This window comes from Chiloscyllium plagiosum, chromosome 35, assembly GCF_004010195.1.
Source record: "Chiloscyllium plagiosum isolate BGI_BamShark_2017 chromosome 35, ASM401019v2, whole genome shotgun sequence".
In the NCBI taxonomy this organism is placed as follows: Eukaryota; Metazoa; Chordata; class Chondrichthyes; order Orectolobiformes; family Hemiscylliidae; genus Chiloscyllium; species Chiloscyllium plagiosum.
The window spans coordinates 30559306-30578886 of record NC_057744.1 but is presented as its reverse complement, the minus strand read 5'-3'; the positions used below and the strand labels follow the sequence as shown (position 1 = coordinate 30578886).

General features: G+C 41.7%; 1 protein-coding gene across 1 annotated transcript in view; it reads left to right on the top strand.

Annotated features, from left to right (window-relative positions):
• Window positions 1-19330, top strand: part of slc37a2 (solute carrier family 37 member 2) — a 71296-nt gene extending 51966 nt beyond the window's left edge. The window contains exons 7-18 of the mRNA XM_043676863.1: window positions 2731-2897; window positions 4332-4369; window positions 4898-5053; window positions 7156-7246; window positions 8013-8075; window positions 10030-10115; window positions 10837-10885; window positions 11867-11940; window positions 12147-12225; window positions 14253-14344; window positions 16479-16543; window positions 18668-19330. Of these exons, the coding sequence (XP_043532798.1) occupies window positions 2731-2897; window positions 4332-4369; window positions 4898-5053; window positions 7156-7246; window positions 8013-8075; window positions 10030-10115; window positions 10837-10885; window positions 11867-11940; window positions 12147-12225; window positions 14253-14344; window positions 16479-16543; window positions 18668-18683 (976 nt within the window). The 3' untranslated portion in view covers window positions 18684-19330. The remainder of the gene's footprint in view (window positions 1-2730; window positions 2898-4331; window positions 4370-4897; window positions 5054-7155; window positions 7247-8012; window positions 8076-10029; window positions 10116-10836; window positions 10886-11866; window positions 11941-12146; window positions 12226-14252; window positions 14345-16478; window positions 16544-18667) is intronic.
• The last annotated feature ends 251 nt before the right edge of the window (window positions 19331-19581 follow it).

Genomic DNA, 19581 nt, shown 5'->3' with positions numbered 1-19581 from the left:
GTGTAATTACGGAAGATGGACTGTTCTACGTAGCCAACAAAGAGACAGGCATAGCTGGGGCCCATACGTGTGCCCATGGCTACCCCTTTGGTCTGGGGGAAGTGGGAGGATTTGAAGGAGAAATTGTTAAGGGTGAGGACCAGTTCGGCCAAACAAATGAGAGTGTCGGTGGAAGGGTACTGTTGGGGACGTCGGGAGAATACTAGCATGGGTCAGCTGGGCTGAATGCTCTACCATAATATTTCTGAAGGGAAAAACCTGACCTTTCTTGTCCGGTTCGAGGAACGAGACCATTCCAGAGGATTTGTACAATTGAATCTGGATTAAGCAGGGAAAGGGAAGGACTTGAGGAATTAAATTCAATGGAGGTATTAGTGAAACTGGGATAGTCACTGAACAAGAAGGTTAGGGGGAGATGTGCAAGGTCACGAAGGATTTCAATAATAAATGACTTACTATTGATGGTGTGGGAGAGGGTGGGTAGGTCATTAATCATTGGACACAGATTTAATAGAATTTGCAAAAGCATTAAGGATATTGTGAATTTTGTCTTGCGTGACAAATTGGAATCTGCGAGGGTAGTGCGAGTCAAATTCAATCATTCTGACATTTAATTTCTTCCTTCCCAAAAATCTTTTCGGGCTATGGAGAATGAGTAAGGAAGTGAGAGTAATTAATGGTTCCTGTAAAAGCCAAGACTGATCAGACAAACTGAATGAGTGTCCTGTGCTGCAACATTGAACGAGGAGAGTCCTTTACTGTATCTTAGCTTTAACCAAAAAAGGAACAATTACTTTGTTGTAACTCAACAAAAAAAAACTTCATATGTCTTGATGTAATTCATTTCTGTCTTGATTCATTCACCCCAACTCTCCCAAGTCAAGTACCTTGGTGACTTCATGCACAGTATGATGTATTTAGTTAAACAGCCTGGGAGAGATCTCTTTCTCACGAGCTCTCTTTCTCACGCGCTCCCTTTCTCGCGCGTGCTCTCGCTCTCGCTCTCTCTGACTAGGGGTGGCTTCAAAGTCCCATATAGAGGAAAAGGGGGTCTGAAAATGTTTCCTTCAGTCAATGATCTTTGAAAGCCAGCATGCACACGAGGTTCATTAGTGAAGGTGGGATAGGGTTAGGATCCTCCAAGAGGTCACCCTCCCTGAGATAATCTCCCTCAGGAGAAGGTGCTACTTAATGACTGAGAGCTGGACAGGCTCAGTCGAAAAAAAAATTTTTAAGGTCAAGATAGATTTGGATTATCAGGAATACACAGCAACGTAGAAATGAGGTTAAATCGGATCTGACATAACTTATTGAATAGTAGAGCAAGATCAACTCTTATTCCTTGTTAATAGATTGACTTTGACTTTGTGAAGAGAGTCAAATTTGTTCTTTTTGTCTGAAGAGTTTGTTATTAAGTTAATTCTTTTTGGAGACTAAATTGACCCAATCCAAAACCATGGGGAAGATTTGACTCCATACATTAACTATCAAATCAAAATCCACATTAACCCAAAAATTGTAGTTACTACAAAATACCAGATGCAGCAAAGGGAGATCTCATGGTATTACTGGTGGTGCACTTGACACAAATGGCATTGATTTCAAGCCTATTGTCCTTCAAAACTCATCCTCTTTCTGGGAAAATTCCCACTCCCCTTCACCTGAACACCAAATCATGATCTTCACCTGAATGCTGTGCATTCATCAGTAATGTCTTCATCAGAACCCTCTGTGACATCCCTGTACCTGCTGGGGCCCATTCTGATTGGTCATAAACGGCTACACCAATGCTTGTATTTCCTATACAGTTCTTGAATCAAGTCTTCACTTTCTCCAGCCTGACCCCTCCTCACTGCAGGTTCCCCACCCAATGCTTCCACAAGCAGTGGATTCCATCACTATTGTCTGCATTTGTTTTTCTCCAACTCGTTATTTAATATTTCCTTCCACCCCCCTGTAGACTAACTAGGTGATTTCCTCAATTCTGATATTCTCCCTTGAGTATAACCACTAGAATGTAGGTAACTGTGGCTCAAATGAACCTAAATATTTCACACTGCCTTTCAGTTAGAGCATGTCTAAGATATATATAGACAGAGAGAGCTACAAGTTACATGCCGTAACCCCATTTCTTTTGACCAGAAATCTGTGGTTTCTTGATTTCTAGTCGAGCCCATCCTGTGTGATTCCTGGTGGCAGTGAAAGCCTGACTTTGAGGATGTTGTGGCCTCCAGCAGTTTGCTTTCAGTGAACTGATGACATAGGGAGAGTTTTCTGGAGACCTTGAATCATAGGCATGTGGAACATAGGAGTAGGCCATTCAGCCCCTTGAGTCTGTTCCACTGTTCGATGAGATCACAGCTGAACTGTGACCCAGCCCCATATACCTGTCTTTGCCAATGTCCCTTTAAATAGCTTTGCTTAACAAAAATGTATCCATCTCCAAAGTTAAAGTCAACAGCACGATTGCCATTTTTGGAAGAGAGTTCCAAACCTCTACCACCCTTTTGTAAGTGCTTCCCAAAACCTTTCCTAAACAGTCTTTTCAATACCTGGATATTTGAGAAATGTGTAACTTTATTAATGTATAGCTCTGGGGAGGTCCATGTTTTGATATGTTGAGATGGCACCCAGATTGTCAGCTCTTTCAATAAATTCATTCTCCCGGCTGTTTTGATTGGAGCTAAATGCCGCTCTGTTTTCTAACCCTATCCTCACTTAATTTGACAGGAGAGGCTTCATCATGGGAATCTGGAACTCTCACACATCGGTCGGAAATATCTTGGGCTCCTTAATTGCTGGGATCTTTGTGTCTTCTGCCTGGGGCTTATCATTCATTGTTCCTGGTGCCATCATTGCAGCAATGGGGATTGTCTGCTTTCTCTTTCTGGTGGAATGTAAGTGATTTGGCTTGGTGATAATGTGCTTGCTTTTTGTCACAGATGGTATGCTTGTCTGCTTCTTGTGGTATGCTAGAATAGCAGCAAATGGGAATAATTAAATAAATATTTTTGAGTCATTTCCTTGTCATTTTGAGTGCAAGTGAATTGCTGTTCAATTGCGCTTGTACCTTACCTCTGCCTCTCCACCTCCAATATAAGATTATGTGGCCCACAGCAAGTGGGTAGGTGCAGATGGAGAATATCAAATTATTGCTTTGTAAACTTGAAAATGAGCAATAACTATAGTGACCTTCTCTGAGGAGGATGCAGAGATGTTGCAGTGCGATTCTTGGACAGGCTGGAACAAGGAGAGATTATCCACTTTGGGAGAAAAACTAAGGCAGATTATTATTTGGAATAATAACTTGTAAATTGGGAGAGGGGAATATTCAAGAGGCCTGGGTGTCCTTGTGTACCATTCGCTGAAAGTGTGCAGGTGTAGCAAGCAGTAGAGAAGGCCAATACATGTCGGCCTTTGTAGCAATAGGTTTCAAGTACATGAACAAGGATGTCTTGCTGAAGTTATGCAGGGCATTGGTGAAGCCACACCTGGAATATGGTGTTCCTAGCTGAGGATAGATGTTGCTATAGGAGTGCAATGAGTGTTTACCAAATTGATTCCTGGGATGGCATGGCTACTGCATGAATGGAGATTGAGTGAGTCAATTAGGATTGTATTTACTAGGGTGCAGAAGGATGAGGAGGTTCTCCTAGAATTTTATAGGCTTCTAACAGGACGAGACCAGTTTAGGTGCAGGAAGGATGTCCCTGATGAAGGGGGAGTCCTGAACCTTAAAGATGAGGGATAAACCTTTTTAAGAACAAAGATGAGGGGAAATTTCATTATCTCGAGACTAGTGAGCCTATGAAATTCACTAACATAGTGTTTTTGATAAGGAAGCAAATTAGCCATGAGATGTTTAAGAGATATGGGGGAGGGCAGGATTTAGGGTATTGAGCTTGATCAGCCATGATCATACTGAATGATGGAGTGGGCTCAAGGGGTCCAGTGGCCTACTCCTATTTTCCATATTTCTATGCCTTTGTAACGGATGGTTCATGGATACATGACATGCAGGTGGACTTCTCTAGGGTTGTTGTTGGGAAGGTGGAAGCAAGTGTCCCTTTCCAAACTCGACCTGTACCTGAGAAATCTCCAAAGAAAATGGGTGCTAGGGCCTCCTGGCCCATTGCAGACCTCCTGGCGATTGCTTGTTCACAGGAGCTGAGAATGACTTGTGATGCCTTGCCTGGGGATCTGAGATCTTTGTTTGAAAAGAGAGCTTCTATAGATTGGTAAATTCTGATATTGAACCGCTTCTAATAATTGCTGTGTAATATTCCTGAATTAACATGTGCAAAAATTACTGTTTGTTATCTTTTCCGCAGACCCTGAAGATATTGGTTGCACCCCTCCCAAACACCATGTAAGAAACTCGATCACTTTTTTTTTAACCATTTGAAATTCAGTAATGTTACTGCAATAGACACCGACACTGCTCCAAACTCAGTCCTTGCTGATCTTCCAATCCTGTCTCCAGATCAGACATGTAGTAGTGTTGTACATTGGGTCTTTGTCATCCTATGTTTGAGGATGAGCAAAGGGGAAAATTCAAATTGGTAGATCAGTCTAAAAAGTGAAAATGTTCTATTTACCTTCCATCTTCCTCCTTCTAAATGTTTTTTAGCTTTGTATGTGAGGTGCCACCAGATACAATTGTCACAATAATCTATCAATACTTCCTTCCTTCTATTTTCACATTCAGGAGTTTTACAGAGTGTGAGGAAAGATCTTTATCCCCACTCTTGACCCCCTCCCCCACCCGCATATTCTGGCAGCCAGGGCTTTGCTTGAGGTTCCGAGTGTTTAAAAGGCTGAGAGATTTTTTTTTGTTGTTTTTGCATCTTGGATCTGGGTTTCAATTATTGAGGAGGTAACTTTGCTCATGTCACAGGACCAAAAGGAGCAGGAGCCATTGTTACGCCATGGGAGCACGGAAGAGATTTTCACCAGCCCGAGTGATGTCACTGAGAATGGCAGCATCGTCTGTCCTGGTGCCCACGCTGAGCAGCCTTCTGCAATTAGCTTCTTTGGAGCACTCAAAATTCCCGTGAGTACAGGACCCTGGGCAATGTGTAATTTAAATTCTGACAGAAGTTTGTAATGCCCATGCTTTTCAAAAGCCAGTGTAGAGTTGAAAAGTTGGTGCACTGTTTTTAATCATCTCTTGAGCAAAGCTTTGTTTTAAAAAAACAATTATCCAACACATTAATTAAGCAAAATGATAAAAGTGGAAACTTAGTGCTCAAACATTTTTGTTTATGGATGTGGACCTTGCTGGCAAGCCAAGGATGTGTTGTCCATATTATTTCTCTTTCAAGAGCAGGCAAAAGCCAGTGTGTAACTCCAGACTCTGTGCCACATGTAGGTTCGGCCAGGTAAGAATGGCAGATTGCCTTCCCTGAAGGACATTAATAACCAGATGGGCTTTTACAGTCATCAATGGCTTCATAACTGCCATTCCTGACACCAGCTTTCCATTTCCATTTTATTTGAATTTAAATTCCATCAACCACTAAGATTTGAACATTTGTCCGCAATGCTTTAACTTTAAATAACCTCTTTTAGAGGGGTAGATAACGGCCTAGCGGTTTTATCGATAACATGTGCTGCTGAGAAAAATACAGCAGGTCAAGTAGCATCAGATGAGCAGGTGAGTTGACGTTTCGGGCAGGACTATTTATCCAGCCGTCATGAAGGGTTAAGCCTGTAACGTCGACTCTCTTGCTGTTCTGATACTGCTTGACCTGCTGTGCTTTTTTCCAGCACCACATTTTATCGACTCCGACTTTCCAGCATCTGCAGTCTCCTAATGATATGATCGCTTGACAGTTAATCAAGAGACCCAGGGAATGTTCTGGTCCTCACCTTTCATCCAACCAACCTCCACATACTACACATCATCCTCCGCCACCTCCAAACAGACCCCACCACCAGAGATATATGTCCCTCCCCACTCCTATCAGCATTCTGAAAAGTCCATCCCCTCCACGACCCCCTCATCAGGTCCACCCCCACTCCCCCTGCTGGCCCACACCTGACTCCTGGCACCTTTCCCTGCCACTGCAGGAAGTGCAAAACCTGCACCCATGCCACTCCCCTCACCTCCGTACAAAGCCCCAAGGGACCCTTCCACATCCATCAAAATTCACCTGTACCTCTACCAATGTCATCTAACGGATCTGTTGCAAACAATGTGGTCTCCTCTACATCGGGGAGACAGGATGCCGCCTTGCGGATTGTTTCGGAGAATATCTCTGGGATGCCCGCACCAACCAACCCCACCGTCCCGTGGCTGAACACTTCAACTCCCCTCTCACTCCATCAAGGACAGGCAGGTCCTGGGTCCCCACTGCCAAACCATTACCACCCGATGCCTGGAGGAGGAACGCCTCATATTCTGCCTTGGGACTCTGCAACCACATGTGATAAATGTGGATTTCACCAGCTTCCTCATCCCTGCCCCCCGCCCCACATTATCCCCCAAAGGCATATGCCCGAAATGTCTATTCTCCTGCTCCTTGGATGCCCCTGACCTGCTGTCCTTTTCCAGCACCACAATCTCGACTCTGATGTCCAGCATCTGCAGTCCTCACTTTCTCCTTTGAATCCTGCCGTGGCAGATACTGGAATTTGAATTCAATATATTTTTAAGAAAGCAAGCTCTGGAATTAAGAGTCATGAATCTATTATCGATTGTCAGAAAAAAAACATCTGGTTCGCTAATGTCCTTTTGGGACAGAAACTGCTGCCTTTAATTGGTCTGGCCTATGTGTGACTCCAGATCCACAGTAATGTGGTTGACTCTTAAACTGCCTGCTGGGTAATCAGAGATGGGCATTAAGCCAACCGATGTCCTCACCTCATGAATGAATTTGAATTAAATAATATTGAAATAAAATGTCCGTATATTTTTCAGTCTTTTCATTTTTCCAAGCTGCTTGTTTGCCAGTCTTAACTTTTTGTGGTTTTTATCCTTCCATGAACACTGGGAAGGTAACAAAATGAAACTGTCTGGAAGTGCAGTTTACTACTTTATGGTGTTAGATATAATGATATGTTGCTGCCACCCATTGAAATCTGTGTGAAGGGGACCTAAAGCTTCCTCATGTAGTCTTTTGTACTTGTGTAACAAAATCGTCTTCTCTGCAGGGTGTGGTTGAGTTCTCACTGTGTTTACTCTTTGCCAAGCTGGTCAGCTATACGTTCCTGTTTTGGTTGCCACTTTACATTTCATCTGTTGGTGAGTAACACTTTTTTTTTAAACAAAAAACCATGTGCACAGTTCTTTCTACTGAATTCTAGCATACTGTGTATCCACAGCACAGATGCATGGTGCTTTATGATCTGGATTACTGGGTAGGAACGTACCACACAAGTTATGGAAGGAGAGTTTTTCCATTAATCCCTGTGCAAAAGGTTTCCCACACTGAGAAATTTAATGGAATGCTGAATATAGTATTCAACTATTTTAATTGTTCAGTGATGACTGTTTAGTCTGGAACTGTTCTAAGCTGAGCAATTGGTTAGCTGAGTCAGCACCATGCTTCAAGTTTCTTAAGATCAGTTGATGAGCTGAAACAAGCACGAGTGTAAATGTGGTTTTGGAAATATTTTAGTGTAATAAGCAAACAGCGTGCACAGCGTTTTTTAAAAAAATTAGTATCTCTGCATTAGTCTGAGATGGATACAATATACAGCAAAACTGAAGCATGTGACATTGAAAAACCAATACCAATCTTGATGTCCTAAAATCACATTTGGCTTTACAATATGTTTTTTTTAGAAATCCAAATTCCTAACTCCACAATACAATCTCGCTGAAAAGTGACACCCCTGATAATCTCGTGTCCCCTCAGTACTGGAGTGTAATGACAGCTTACCTATGTGTTCCAATCTCTGGAGCTGGAGAGATCTTCCAGCTGCTGAACCACAGTTAAAACTTCCAGCAGATGTTAACTTGTGTTAATTCTAACAGAGGTTTATCTAATTTATTTTTTGTCTTTCAGTCCATATGAATCCCAAAGCTGCTGGTGACGTTTCAACGCTTTTTGATGTTGGTGGCATTTTAGGTATGTTGATTCAATGTATGTGGATATGAGGAATGTAACAGCATTTAATACAATGAGTTGGTACAGACTTTGGACTAAAATTACCTATTGACATAAACTTCTGCCTTTTCTTCCCTCTGCAAACAAGTATTTGTTGCAAATATACCTGTATGTTTGGTTTTTGTGGTTTTTGTATTAACATATTATGGTTTCCTCGCTAACTTTTTTTCAGATTGTAACTTGTACTAAAGTTGAGTTTCCACATTTGTTGGCACTCTTGTTCCACTTTGTTATTGTAGATGCTAACTGCCAGTGGCCTAGTTAGGGAATTGAAGCCAAATGTAATATTCCTGATGTGGTGCTCCTGAAATTACTGGCTCTCACCTGCCATCAATCAGGTTCTATTTTTTTGAAATGCCACACACTGTGGTCAAATCGATGCTACCCCCTCCTTATTCCATGTGGTAAGTTCACTTGAGTTGGTTTTAAAGGTCTTATGGAGTCAGTGAGAACTGTATCTAGTTGGAATTGAGAACAAATACTAAAAACAGCAAGCTCACTAGTCAGAGTATTGGAGGTTGTCAACATTACTTTGGCCTAGAGTTGGATTACAACTTAGTTACCTGTGAACCCTGAATCTCCAAACAAAATATCAGTAGGATGCATTTACAGTGCAAATTTATAACAAGAATTTAGAAGGAACTGGCTTATTGAGTTGTACAGCCTTTCCCGATCAGCCTGGTGTTGGGGTCCTTCCAGTAGAGTTTGAATTCATAGCTGACTATTCGATGCTGGCTGTTTGAAAATGCCTGAGAGTCAGTATCCACATTTGCTTTAAGTGCTTTTTAAGCAAATGGACCATGCTACCTATCCTTCCCAGTCTTTTCACACTGTTCAGTTAAGCTTAACTATAGTTAGTCATTTGTAGAAAGTATGACCGAGAGATGATAGGCCAAGGATGCTATAATGGCAAATGAAAGGAGCGTCATTATTAACAATGTGACAGAGCTGAAAACAAAAGTGTCACTTTAAGAAAAGAAGCTCAGTAGAATGAACCTCGCTGCGAAATGGAGAAACTTTGTGAATTAACTTATCCTCAGACAACGCTATAATATCTGGTTTAAAGCTATGAAGAATGGTGCTAAACCCCTAGATGAAATATGATCCCATGTGATCTTGTAGGCAAAACCGATCCCAACAGGAAATCTGACTGTTTTTCCCCCTGAATTTTTGTTTTTACAGCGACGTGTATTACCAATGCCACCACTAGGTGGAGCAGAAACACAGCTTTTGTAATTTAGTGTCAGCCAACTTAAATCAATGAGCAGCACAGTTCGGCATGATAGGCTCCTCCTCTCTGCACCCTCAATAAACTTGCAGCAGTGTACTGTTAAAGCACCCATGCAAGATGTACATGTGAAATCAATAAGAAGGCTATTGACCCAGATCACCCAAGGGGTAACATGGTGGCTCAGTGGTTAGCATTGCTGCCTCTCACTGCCAGGGACCTGGGTTTGATTCCACCTCCAGTAACTGTCTGTGTGGAGTCTGTATGTCCTCCCAGTGTCTGCGTGGGCTTCCTCCAGGTGCTCAGTTTTCCTCCCTGTCGTTTTAAAAATTGAACCAGTCCTTGCTGAAGTTTTGTACCTGGAAAAAATGTATCTACCTGGTGCTTCTTTTGTCTTGTTATTGAATTCTTCTGCAACAATGCAATCTAAGCTCCATCAATCCTTCCCCGCTCCCATCCCATGTCACTATATCAAAAAGAAAAATTACACTTTCTTTACTAATTACTTTGAAATGGGGAAATGCACTTTATTGTGGCTCGTGTTGGCTTTGGCATCATTTGTTGTGCTGCCCAGGCAATTGGATGGTAGTTTTGGTCAACACTGGGTAAGATGTGGTGGGTTACAATATGGTAACTCTCCTGGCATTGCTGTGCAAATTGCTCATTGTTTCCTTTTCATCTGTGAAGGTGGGATTCTGGCCGGAATTATCTCCGATTACACAGGCGGGAGGGCTACCACTTGCTGTGTTATGCTGATCATTGCTGCTCCTATGGTAAGGATGGCATGGACTTAGAGTGGGCATTGGCATTGTCAAAATAATTACATTTATTACACTTTGTGTGACTGCCATGGTGTAGCCACAAGGAATTAAACAGGCTGAGGGATGACTGACCTTCTGAACCTGAATATCTCATTCCTTGCAGGCAATGTATATGATCCACGTTGTAGCTACTTTTCTTTATCTTGTTTTGTGGGATGTGGATGTTGCTGGTAAGGGTTTGGATCAATGGCACAAAACTTCTAAAACTCAAAGATATTTGTAATTATCTTAACTGTACTTATGGCATTTTATTTAAAATTCTTCAGTTATCAAAATTGGGGGAAGGGGTGACAATTATTCAATGTAGGAGAGAGTCTGACTAGAGAGATTTGCTGGAATTTGGAGAAGGGGAGAGATTGCTTAATTCTGAAATCTCTGCAAAGTTGGACTGAAGATTCCTTTATCCAAAAGTCTGCTCCTGCATGCCAGAAATATTCTAACAGTCTGTGGAACCCAACCAGCAGCTTAGTTTACTGTGGCCACCAGTTCTTCATGTTAATGAATGAGCTTGGACTGTCCACGCTCCATGAGAGCCAAACAAGGAATTATTAGCCCATGCTTCCAGAGCAGCGTCTTCTGTTCCTGTGACTTGTCTTAAAAGACAAATCCTCAGATCAGGGGGACTCTTAATTTGTAGCTGCTGTTTTATGCTTGTCTCTTCCTTGCTTTTCAGTTGTTTGTCTACAACTACATTGGGAAGAATGGATTAGCAACAATTATAGGTAAGTCACTTCTCGTGTGCTGGCCATACTGTTGGGTTATATGAAGTCTTTGCTTCTAATGTAAGGATTTTCCGCACAGTTTCATTCGTTGGATGTACTGTGTTTTAGCTTTCCAGAAACCATTTGATTAGATAGCCAAGATCATTGTAGAATATATTTTTTAAAACTGTGTAGGGGTAACATTAGCACGGAGGGAGGATTGGCTAGCCAATGGGAAATCGTACAAGTCTTGATAACTATCATAGATTGCTGGGGGCAAGTGCTATCTGGTTGACTAATACCCATTTTTTAAGGGAAGGATATCTCCTGTACTTGCATGACCTGGTTCATATTTAACTCTAACTCCATAATGCCCATTATTATAATACTCCTACCTGCCCTCTGAGATAACCTAGAAGTCACTAGGCCCAAGGGGAATTGGGGATGGGCAGAAAATGCTGACCTAGTCAGCAACATCATGTTCTAAACACTTTTTTTTCATAAAAACCATAGTTGAAATGCTTTGGCTATAAAGTAGGGATAAATTGGGGGGATTAGTGATTCAAGGTTGATTGTAGCTCATTGGATAGCACCTCAACCTCTCCATTTGGAAAGGTGCAGGTTGAAACCCGTCTTCAAGACATAATCCACAGTCTGCAAATGCAGTATTGAGAGGGTGCGCAGCATCCAGGATGTGGTGTAATTTCAGGAAATGTGTTTACAGTGAGGCCCTGATTTAGTGTAACATAAAAGAAAAACTCATCACATGATTTCTGAAAGTACTGGTGTTCTCCTCCCCATTATCCTGGCTAGTATTTATCCCACCCTCAATATCATTTAAAACCTGCTTCTCATTCCTGTGTGAGAGCTTGCTGCACATAAATTGGCTGTGGCATTGCTTGTGTTAAGTAAAAAAGTGTAGTCACTTTTATTGGCTGTAAGTGGTTTGAGGTCACTCTCTGAAAGATGTAATTTAAATTTCTGTTTTGCCCTTTCTAATAGGAATGTTAATATTCTGTGGTGCACTAGTGAATGGACCGTATGCTTTAATCACAACAGCAGTAGCAGCTGATCTGGTGAGGAGCCACTGTACACACTTTGAAAGGGTGGGGAAGAGTATGATGATTTAACTCTTAAAATCGTTTATTAAATTCCCTTGGTTAATTTTTCCAGCTTTCCAAACATACTTTTTGAAAAAAAAGTTAAATGGGCAATAATTGTGCATAACAGATAAAATAGTGATTGAAAGATGCTTAACTTTGTGATTTTTTTTAATCACCAGGGAACTCACCAGTGTCTTAAAGGGAATGCTAAGGCTTTATCAACTGTCACAGCAATCATCGATGGAACAGGTTCAATTGGTGAGTCACTCAACTAATTAGTGAATGATATTAATGGACTACATCTGATTTGTGTTAGATTAATCAGGTGAGAATCAAGATATATTTTGTTTATCAAATTAACTAATCATTAATTTGCAGGTTTTATGCTTTTTTATATTTGAGGAGTGTGCTCTTCTATTAGTGTGTTTTTTGTTTAAGTCAATCTGAACTGTACTAGCAGACCTCCCATGACTGTGTGCTTGTGGCTTCAGAGTGTCTTACTCTTGTAATTGAGACCTCAGCAGTTTGGGTAGAGGTGTTTACATTGGCTGGCATCTTGATAGCCACAAAGCTGCACTGTAAGCAAATGTTACTAGAAGTGAACCAAAGTTAAAATGTTCACAGAGGAGTAAGTTTGAAGATTACAGTATTTCTAAGTCTAGTGGGACACGGTACAATGCTAACTACGTGGTGGGTAATTTCTTTAAGGAAGGAATATTCTGGGCACTCACCTTTTTTGTCCATCATGAGAATGTGATTAAGTCTAATTGTCCTGAGAATCTGTGGTAATGGGTCTTGAAGCTAGACAGAAGGACTCGTGTAAGAATGGCCTGCAGCCAGTGGGGAGGGAGTTGGCTGTAAGTAAAATGCAGATTATTGAGACCTAGTTATCAAAGCCACCAGGAATGGGAATGAAATGTCTCTCTGGTTTGACTGTTAAAGTCTGTTTTGAGATTTTTATTTGGATATTTGATTTGGCTCTTTATGGTTACTAATGCTCAGCATCAAAGGTTAGCTGTAAAGCATGTGTATTGTGGAAAGTGAACATGACAGCAGGTTTGGTGTTGTCAGGTGTGCTCTGCTGTCATTGTACAAGGTCATGGCTCGGTGTTCCTGTTAATGACCCTACCCCATTCTGCATGTGTGGGTACAGGTGAGGAGCTCTACTCCAGTTTTGAGATGGAGCATATGTTTCTGTACCAGCTCTCTAGGTCTAGAAATACCAGACCAATTGTCTTTGTACTTATTGCTATCATGCAATAAATCTTCTTGATATCGAAGAACAATTCACTTCTGTAGATGCTATACAGTGGTGTATCCTCGACCACTCATCACCAGCTGGGCCCAAGACAAAGGAGGACTGGTGGCAGTGACCTGCCTCTAACAATTCTTGTGCAGTACTACACACTGATAAAGGTGGCAAATACCACAGTGTTTCCAGAAGTGGTCATTTGGGAAAATACCACTCAAAACACTCCTGCTCCATGTTCTAACAATTATCTAAACAGAGTCAGTTTTTACCTGAAATAGTAAAAGTACTGCGGATGATATAAATCATACAAAAATGGAAGTTGCAGGAAAAGCTCAGCAGGTCTGACAGTGCCTGTGAGGAGAGAAACCGAGTTAACATTTTGGGTCTGATGACCCTTCCTCAGTTCTGAAACGTTAACTCTGATTTCTCTTCACAGATGCTGCCAAACCTGCTGAGCTTTTCCTGCGACTTCTGTTGATATTTCAGGTGTTTACCTTTTGGTTGCAAAGTTAAATGGTTCCCGTGTGGTTGACCAAGCTCTTGATCAAGTTGCTTCGAGCCTGGCCCTCTGTTCTCCTTGTGGCTCTTTTGAAATACATTTTTTTTCCTGTATTTTAAATGCCAAAACTACTACATCTTGCAATGTGGAGATAATGCCCTTTTGGCCTTTTTGAGTTTGAGACGCTATAAAGAGAGCTTTAATTTTTGTCCTCAGCACTAAAGTCTCTACTAATATACTTCATTCTGCTATGCTGTTTGTCACTATTCTGTGAACAAATACAATGGAGTTTGAGTTTTGTGAAAGTTGGAACACTGAATGAAATGAGAAGTAGCACTTATGTTGGAATGTTCCTGGTCCTAAGGATTTTGAGGGTTTTTCTCTGCTAAGCACTACATTTCTCTGATTCTCAGTTGTTGCCTTCAAGAAAGAATTGACCTTATTCTTACTGCTGAACATTTCAGACGTCCCCACACGGAAGGGGCAGGTGTGAGTGCAGAATGGTTTGATCTTCCTGCTATGTTTATTTTCCAGGTGCTGCATTGGGCCCACTGCTGGCTGGACTCCTCAGAGACTGGAACAGTGTCTTTTACATGTTGATTACATCTGACATCTTGGCCTGTCTGGTATGACACTGTGTGTTCTATAGCCTCTTTCTGCTCTCCTTTTTAATTGTAGCCCTCCTTTTTTCTCTTCACATCCCCTTTGTCCAAGTGATCTCTTTCTCTCGTCTCTCTGTCTGCCCCTCTCTCTCTCTCTCTCTGTCTGTCTGTCTGTCTGCCTCTCTCTCTCTCTCTGTCTCAGTGCCTGCCCCGCTCTCATTTTCGGAGTGGCATGATGTTTCAGTGGTTAGCACTGCTATCTCACAGTGCCAGGGACCTGGGTTCAGTACCAGCCTCTGGCAACTGTGCAAACTCCACTCAAACATTCTCCCTGTGTCTGTGTGGGTTTCCTCCCACAGTCCAAGGTTGTGCAGGTTAGGTGGATTGGCCATACTAAGTCGTCTGTAGTGACTAGGGATGCACAGGCTAGGTGGATTAGCCATGGGAAATGCAGTGTTACAGGGATAGGGTAGGGGGTGCTGGATCTGATTAGTATGCTCTTTGGAGGGTCAGTGCAGACTTGATGGGCTGATTGGCCTCTTTGCATCCTGTCAGGATTCTGAGATGCATTCTCAAGCTCTCCCTCCCTCTTTCTTTTTCACCCTTTTTTTTTCTTTGTTTCTCCTCTCTTTTCTTCATCTGTCTTTACCCATATAGTTACCTGTAGTTACACCAGTTACAGATTTTATAAATACTCCTTAGGTTAATGTTATTGTTTTTAAATGTTTTCATTTATAGAATAATAATCCATTAGTAGATCAGGAAGCCAGGATTCCCTGGCTGCTTTTGTTATGCCTCATTGCATTCCCAAATCCAGACACTGATTCACTTGTACAGGGCCTGCTACATAGTGAGTGAGACTAACCAATTTATAAATTAAAATTTTCTGCTTTTTACAATTCAAGTTGCAATTGTTTTTGGTTCAACATATCCCATTTGGAGATTTTTGAAGCTGTAAAATATTGCTGAAAAGAGATTCTTTGTCATAGCTTTATTATTTCATATTTCAGTCAGGATAATTTGCAAGAATACCACATTCAAAGAAAAAAAAAGTTTTAAACTGCACAAAAGAACAGTATGTGTCATGCCATGCATTAGTGGGAGCATTTTCCACGATCTGTGTCCTACCAGTTAGTCTACTTGCCAACCATTCGATGTTTTCTTTTTGAGTATAAATGTTTCTATTTGAATTGGAATTCTTGAGTTTCCTGATCAGGGCAAGATCAATCACAGGTTTGTCTCTTTTCAGCAATGCTCAAGTTCTGTATTAACGAGAGTTCACAGAAGATGGAAAACGTCATACTTTGCTAAGTGATTTGTGCTAAGGTTGATGATCCCTTTTCTCGAGACACAATTCTATCAGTGTATTGGATAGCCAGTTTGTTGTGGGCTTTTCCACAACACAGGAACTCTCAGCGTTGCCCCACTCTGGAGAACTGCTACTTAAAAGGCCAGACTAGTGCCTAATGGAGTGCTGAGACGACTGTTGGAAGGCTGTCCTCCTAGAATGATGCTGGGGACGGGGGGGGAAATGGAGGCAAGGAGAGAGAATGCCCTGATGATGCCTGGGAATAGATTGGAGCTGTAGCCTAACTGGAGGATATAAAGACAAGAATGAAACCTGCCCAGTTTCTTGCCCCTCTTAGATTTTGGATTTAACAAGAACCAATTTTCTTCTTGTCTACCATTAGGAGAAATGGGGATGATTTTAAGTGTTATAAAGGGAAGCAGAAGAGTCTTCCTTTTGCTCTACTCCCAACGTTCTGATCATTCTTATCTGACAATGTTCTACTGTGCAGATGGCTTTAAATGGTTAATTATTGCTACATGGGATTATTCTGAATATTTTCTTCCCCATGAACCACCATCTCCTTTTTTTTTAATGTGGGCTAGCTTGAAGTAAAACTGATAGTTGATGTTATTTACAGGAGACAGTAATCCTATTGGTTTAGCCCCTGGGGTCACTCTGATCTCCTATTGAATGGAAATGGTTTGGGCGCTCGAGCGGTTGGTGTTAACCTGGGTTCTCTGGGCACGCTCCAAACCCGCATCTCTCTCTCAGATAGCTCTGTATTGGATTTCACTGGGATTGGGAGCTCATGGGCAGAATGTTTTTACATTATTTCATATTAATTGTTTTTCTCTGGCTCTTGTTCAGCTGTTGAGCAGACTGGTGTACAAGGAAGTTCGAGGTTGGTGTGGATACCCCATGCGGCTGAGAAGGTAAGAATGAAGCCCTCTGTGTGCAGTTTCGGCCTGAGAATCAGCCTGTGTTGTGTTGATTCTGGAGTTCTTTGACAGCAGTCTGTCGCACTGGCTCAGTGTTTCTGTAGACAGACAAATTTACATTTCCTTTTTATCATATGATAAAATGAGACACTTCACTCACGTGCTAAATTCCTCTCCTAGCCCACCCAATCGTCATTCATTTTTAAGAGTCTGGGCTACATTTCTGTGGTTCCTTTCTTTAAGGCAACAAGCTGTACTAGTGTGGCTGCTCTCAGCAGTGTCTGGGGAAACTGATTTTTTTTTCCTGGAAACTCGCCAGTGTTCTCAGGAATCCAACACTGTTGGCTCTTCTGAAAAGCAGAGAACGATAACTAGGCATATTCGTATCGCGTTCTCTATTTTATGGCTCCCAATAATGCTGCCAGTGTTTGGGATTTTGTAAAGGAGATCCCATTTGATAGTGTGACTGTGCTCCTTCTGAAATTTTTGAACTCTGGTATCCTGATATGTCTATGCTGCTTCATTCAAATTTTGTCCTTTTTTCTGTTTATGTATTTAAGGGTAATACTTAAACTATTACTGTCAAACTGGTCATGTAATGTCTTTTTTTTTGGTCAGTGTGAATTGTTTCCTTAGCTTAACATGAGAATACAGACTCTCTAGCTCCCTCTGTGCAAGGGAGTGTTTCATTCTATTGGTTTAATAAACTTGGCTTTTGGGAGTCAGACCTCTCTCTAGTCTGCATCCTTTCAGTTAAATCATTGTGAGCAATCTTGACTCCATTTGCCTCTTCCTTTTTGTTTTGTTTTTGTTTCTTGGCTGCGTGTCCCTTTTGACTGACCTTGCTCTCGACTTGAGAAATCCAGTAAAGCCCCAATCTGTCTTTTTTTTTCCCTTTTTTGGTTTCAAATGTTCGCCTGCCCTGTGTGTGCAGTGGTGCCTCCTGACATCAGCCCTAAATGGCCTAGTTCTAACTTCAAGGTTACTCCACTGTGTTCTGGACTATCCCACCAGAGCAAATGGGTTTCTTTTCTCTCTTTCAATTCCTTTTCATCATCAGCACAGTTGGAAAATTCCTTTTAATCTTTTAAACAAGTGAATAAGATACTTATGCAACCTAAAAGGACTATTTCAACTTTTCATTTGTATGCTCCAGTTCTCGAGTGCTTTTCAAAGTGGATTTTTGCTTGCTGTATAAAGAACCTTGAATTGATTTTACAATTGCCGGTGTAACTGGGGTCTTAGGGTAGGATATCTCTTGATGGGAGCCCTTGACATACAAGGTAGATTTAGCACCGAACTGTACAAAGTAAAGCAGGAGATTTGGATGGCATCAACTCCCCTGGACTCTGAAGCACTTACGGATTTTTGCAGCAGTGCTGCTTTAGAAAAATTTGAATAAATGCTTTGTATTGTCCTTGGCTTAGCAATGCATGACCTCATTGGCAATCAGTTTAAATTCCATTTTGTGCTGCTTTTTCTTAGCTAGGGGAGGTAATGGAGAGGCAGCACTCTGCGCTTTCAGTAAGATGTGGGCAGCGATTTGTACTGGAAATGGGTTCTGTGCAAGGGCCGAATCAGCTGCTGCCCCTTTCTGCACCGTAGGGACTGTATGAGAGGCACTGACCCTTGGAGCATCCCACCCAGATCCCCGTAACCCTGCATATCCCATGGTTAATCCACCTAGCCTGGACACGATGGGCAGTTTACTGTGGCCAAACCCCCTAACCTCAGTATCTTTTGGATTGAGGGAGGAAACCAGAGCACCCAGAGGAAACCCGCACAGACAAGTAGAGAACATGCAAACTTCATGTTGCCCAAGGCTGGAATCCAAACCAAGGTCCCTGGCGCTATGAGGTATCAGTGCTAACTGCTGCCCATGACCAGCTCTCGAGCAGCTGAACTATTAAGGTTTGTCAAAATAAGATGTTAGAGACCTGATGGCACTGCTCCTCAAAAGGGCATCACCTTTTACTGGAAGAATTTAAAAAGCAGGTGCGGTGGAAGCAAAGAATGGAAGGTAAAACTGAAGACTAAGAGGGCTGTAGATTTAAGTCTGTATTTAGCACTAAACCGCATAAATCTCTAACTCCTCTTCCCCTCTTTTTTGTTCTGTAGGTTTAAGGAGTTCTGATTTAAGAATGCTCTTCAGAGAAGTTCCTAAATGAGACCAGGAGACTATATTTTTGTGGGTTAATTTAATACTTTGGAAGAGGTATGGAGCTTTGAAGCCATCGATGTGTGGGAGTGAGCTCTCTCGATCCAGTGCAATGAAGAATAATGAGTCTCTTTAATCTCTCGCATCCCTCCCAGAGACTAACATCAGAAAGAGATTAAAGTCCTCTCAGCTTTGAAACTGTCAATTAAATTTTAGACTCTCTATTGAAGATTGCCTTCCAATTGATGGTGAAAAGGACTTCATTTGACAACAGAATCTGTGTCTGATGTACTGTCTTTTATTGTTTTAAAATGTATACCATTTGTATAATCTTTTGTTTCCCAGCTCAGTGTTTTTAACAATTAGCTTCAAAAATCAAACAAGCTTTTGATTTTCTTTTTTATTTATTCAGGGGTTTTTTTTTATTCAGTCTCTTTCAATTTTTCCTATTTGTGCTGCAGCTTGAACCAGTTTAATTGGCTCTTCGTAAGGATTGAGAGAGAGAACCTCGCTGTCTCCCTTTCCCACTTGGGAAAAGACTGTGCCTGTCAGCGAATGCACCAACTTCTTAATAGTAATCCTTGTTTTAAAAGGGAAAATAAATGTCAAGGGTGTATGCCGTGCATATTGTACTTTTTCATGTTTCCCTTTTTACTGTCCACACGCTGCAGTGATCTGATTGACATGAAGCTGACTTTAATGCTGCCTGAAGCCACAAAGGCCAATGGTTATGCTGTTCTTCCATCATCTCACATGGACAGGTGCGCAAAGATGCAGTTGCACTCTTGCACTCCACAGACCATAAAGACTTCAGATAGAAAAGCAAAACCCTGGAAATTCTGCAGTTCAGTGGTATGAGTATCGACTGAAACAT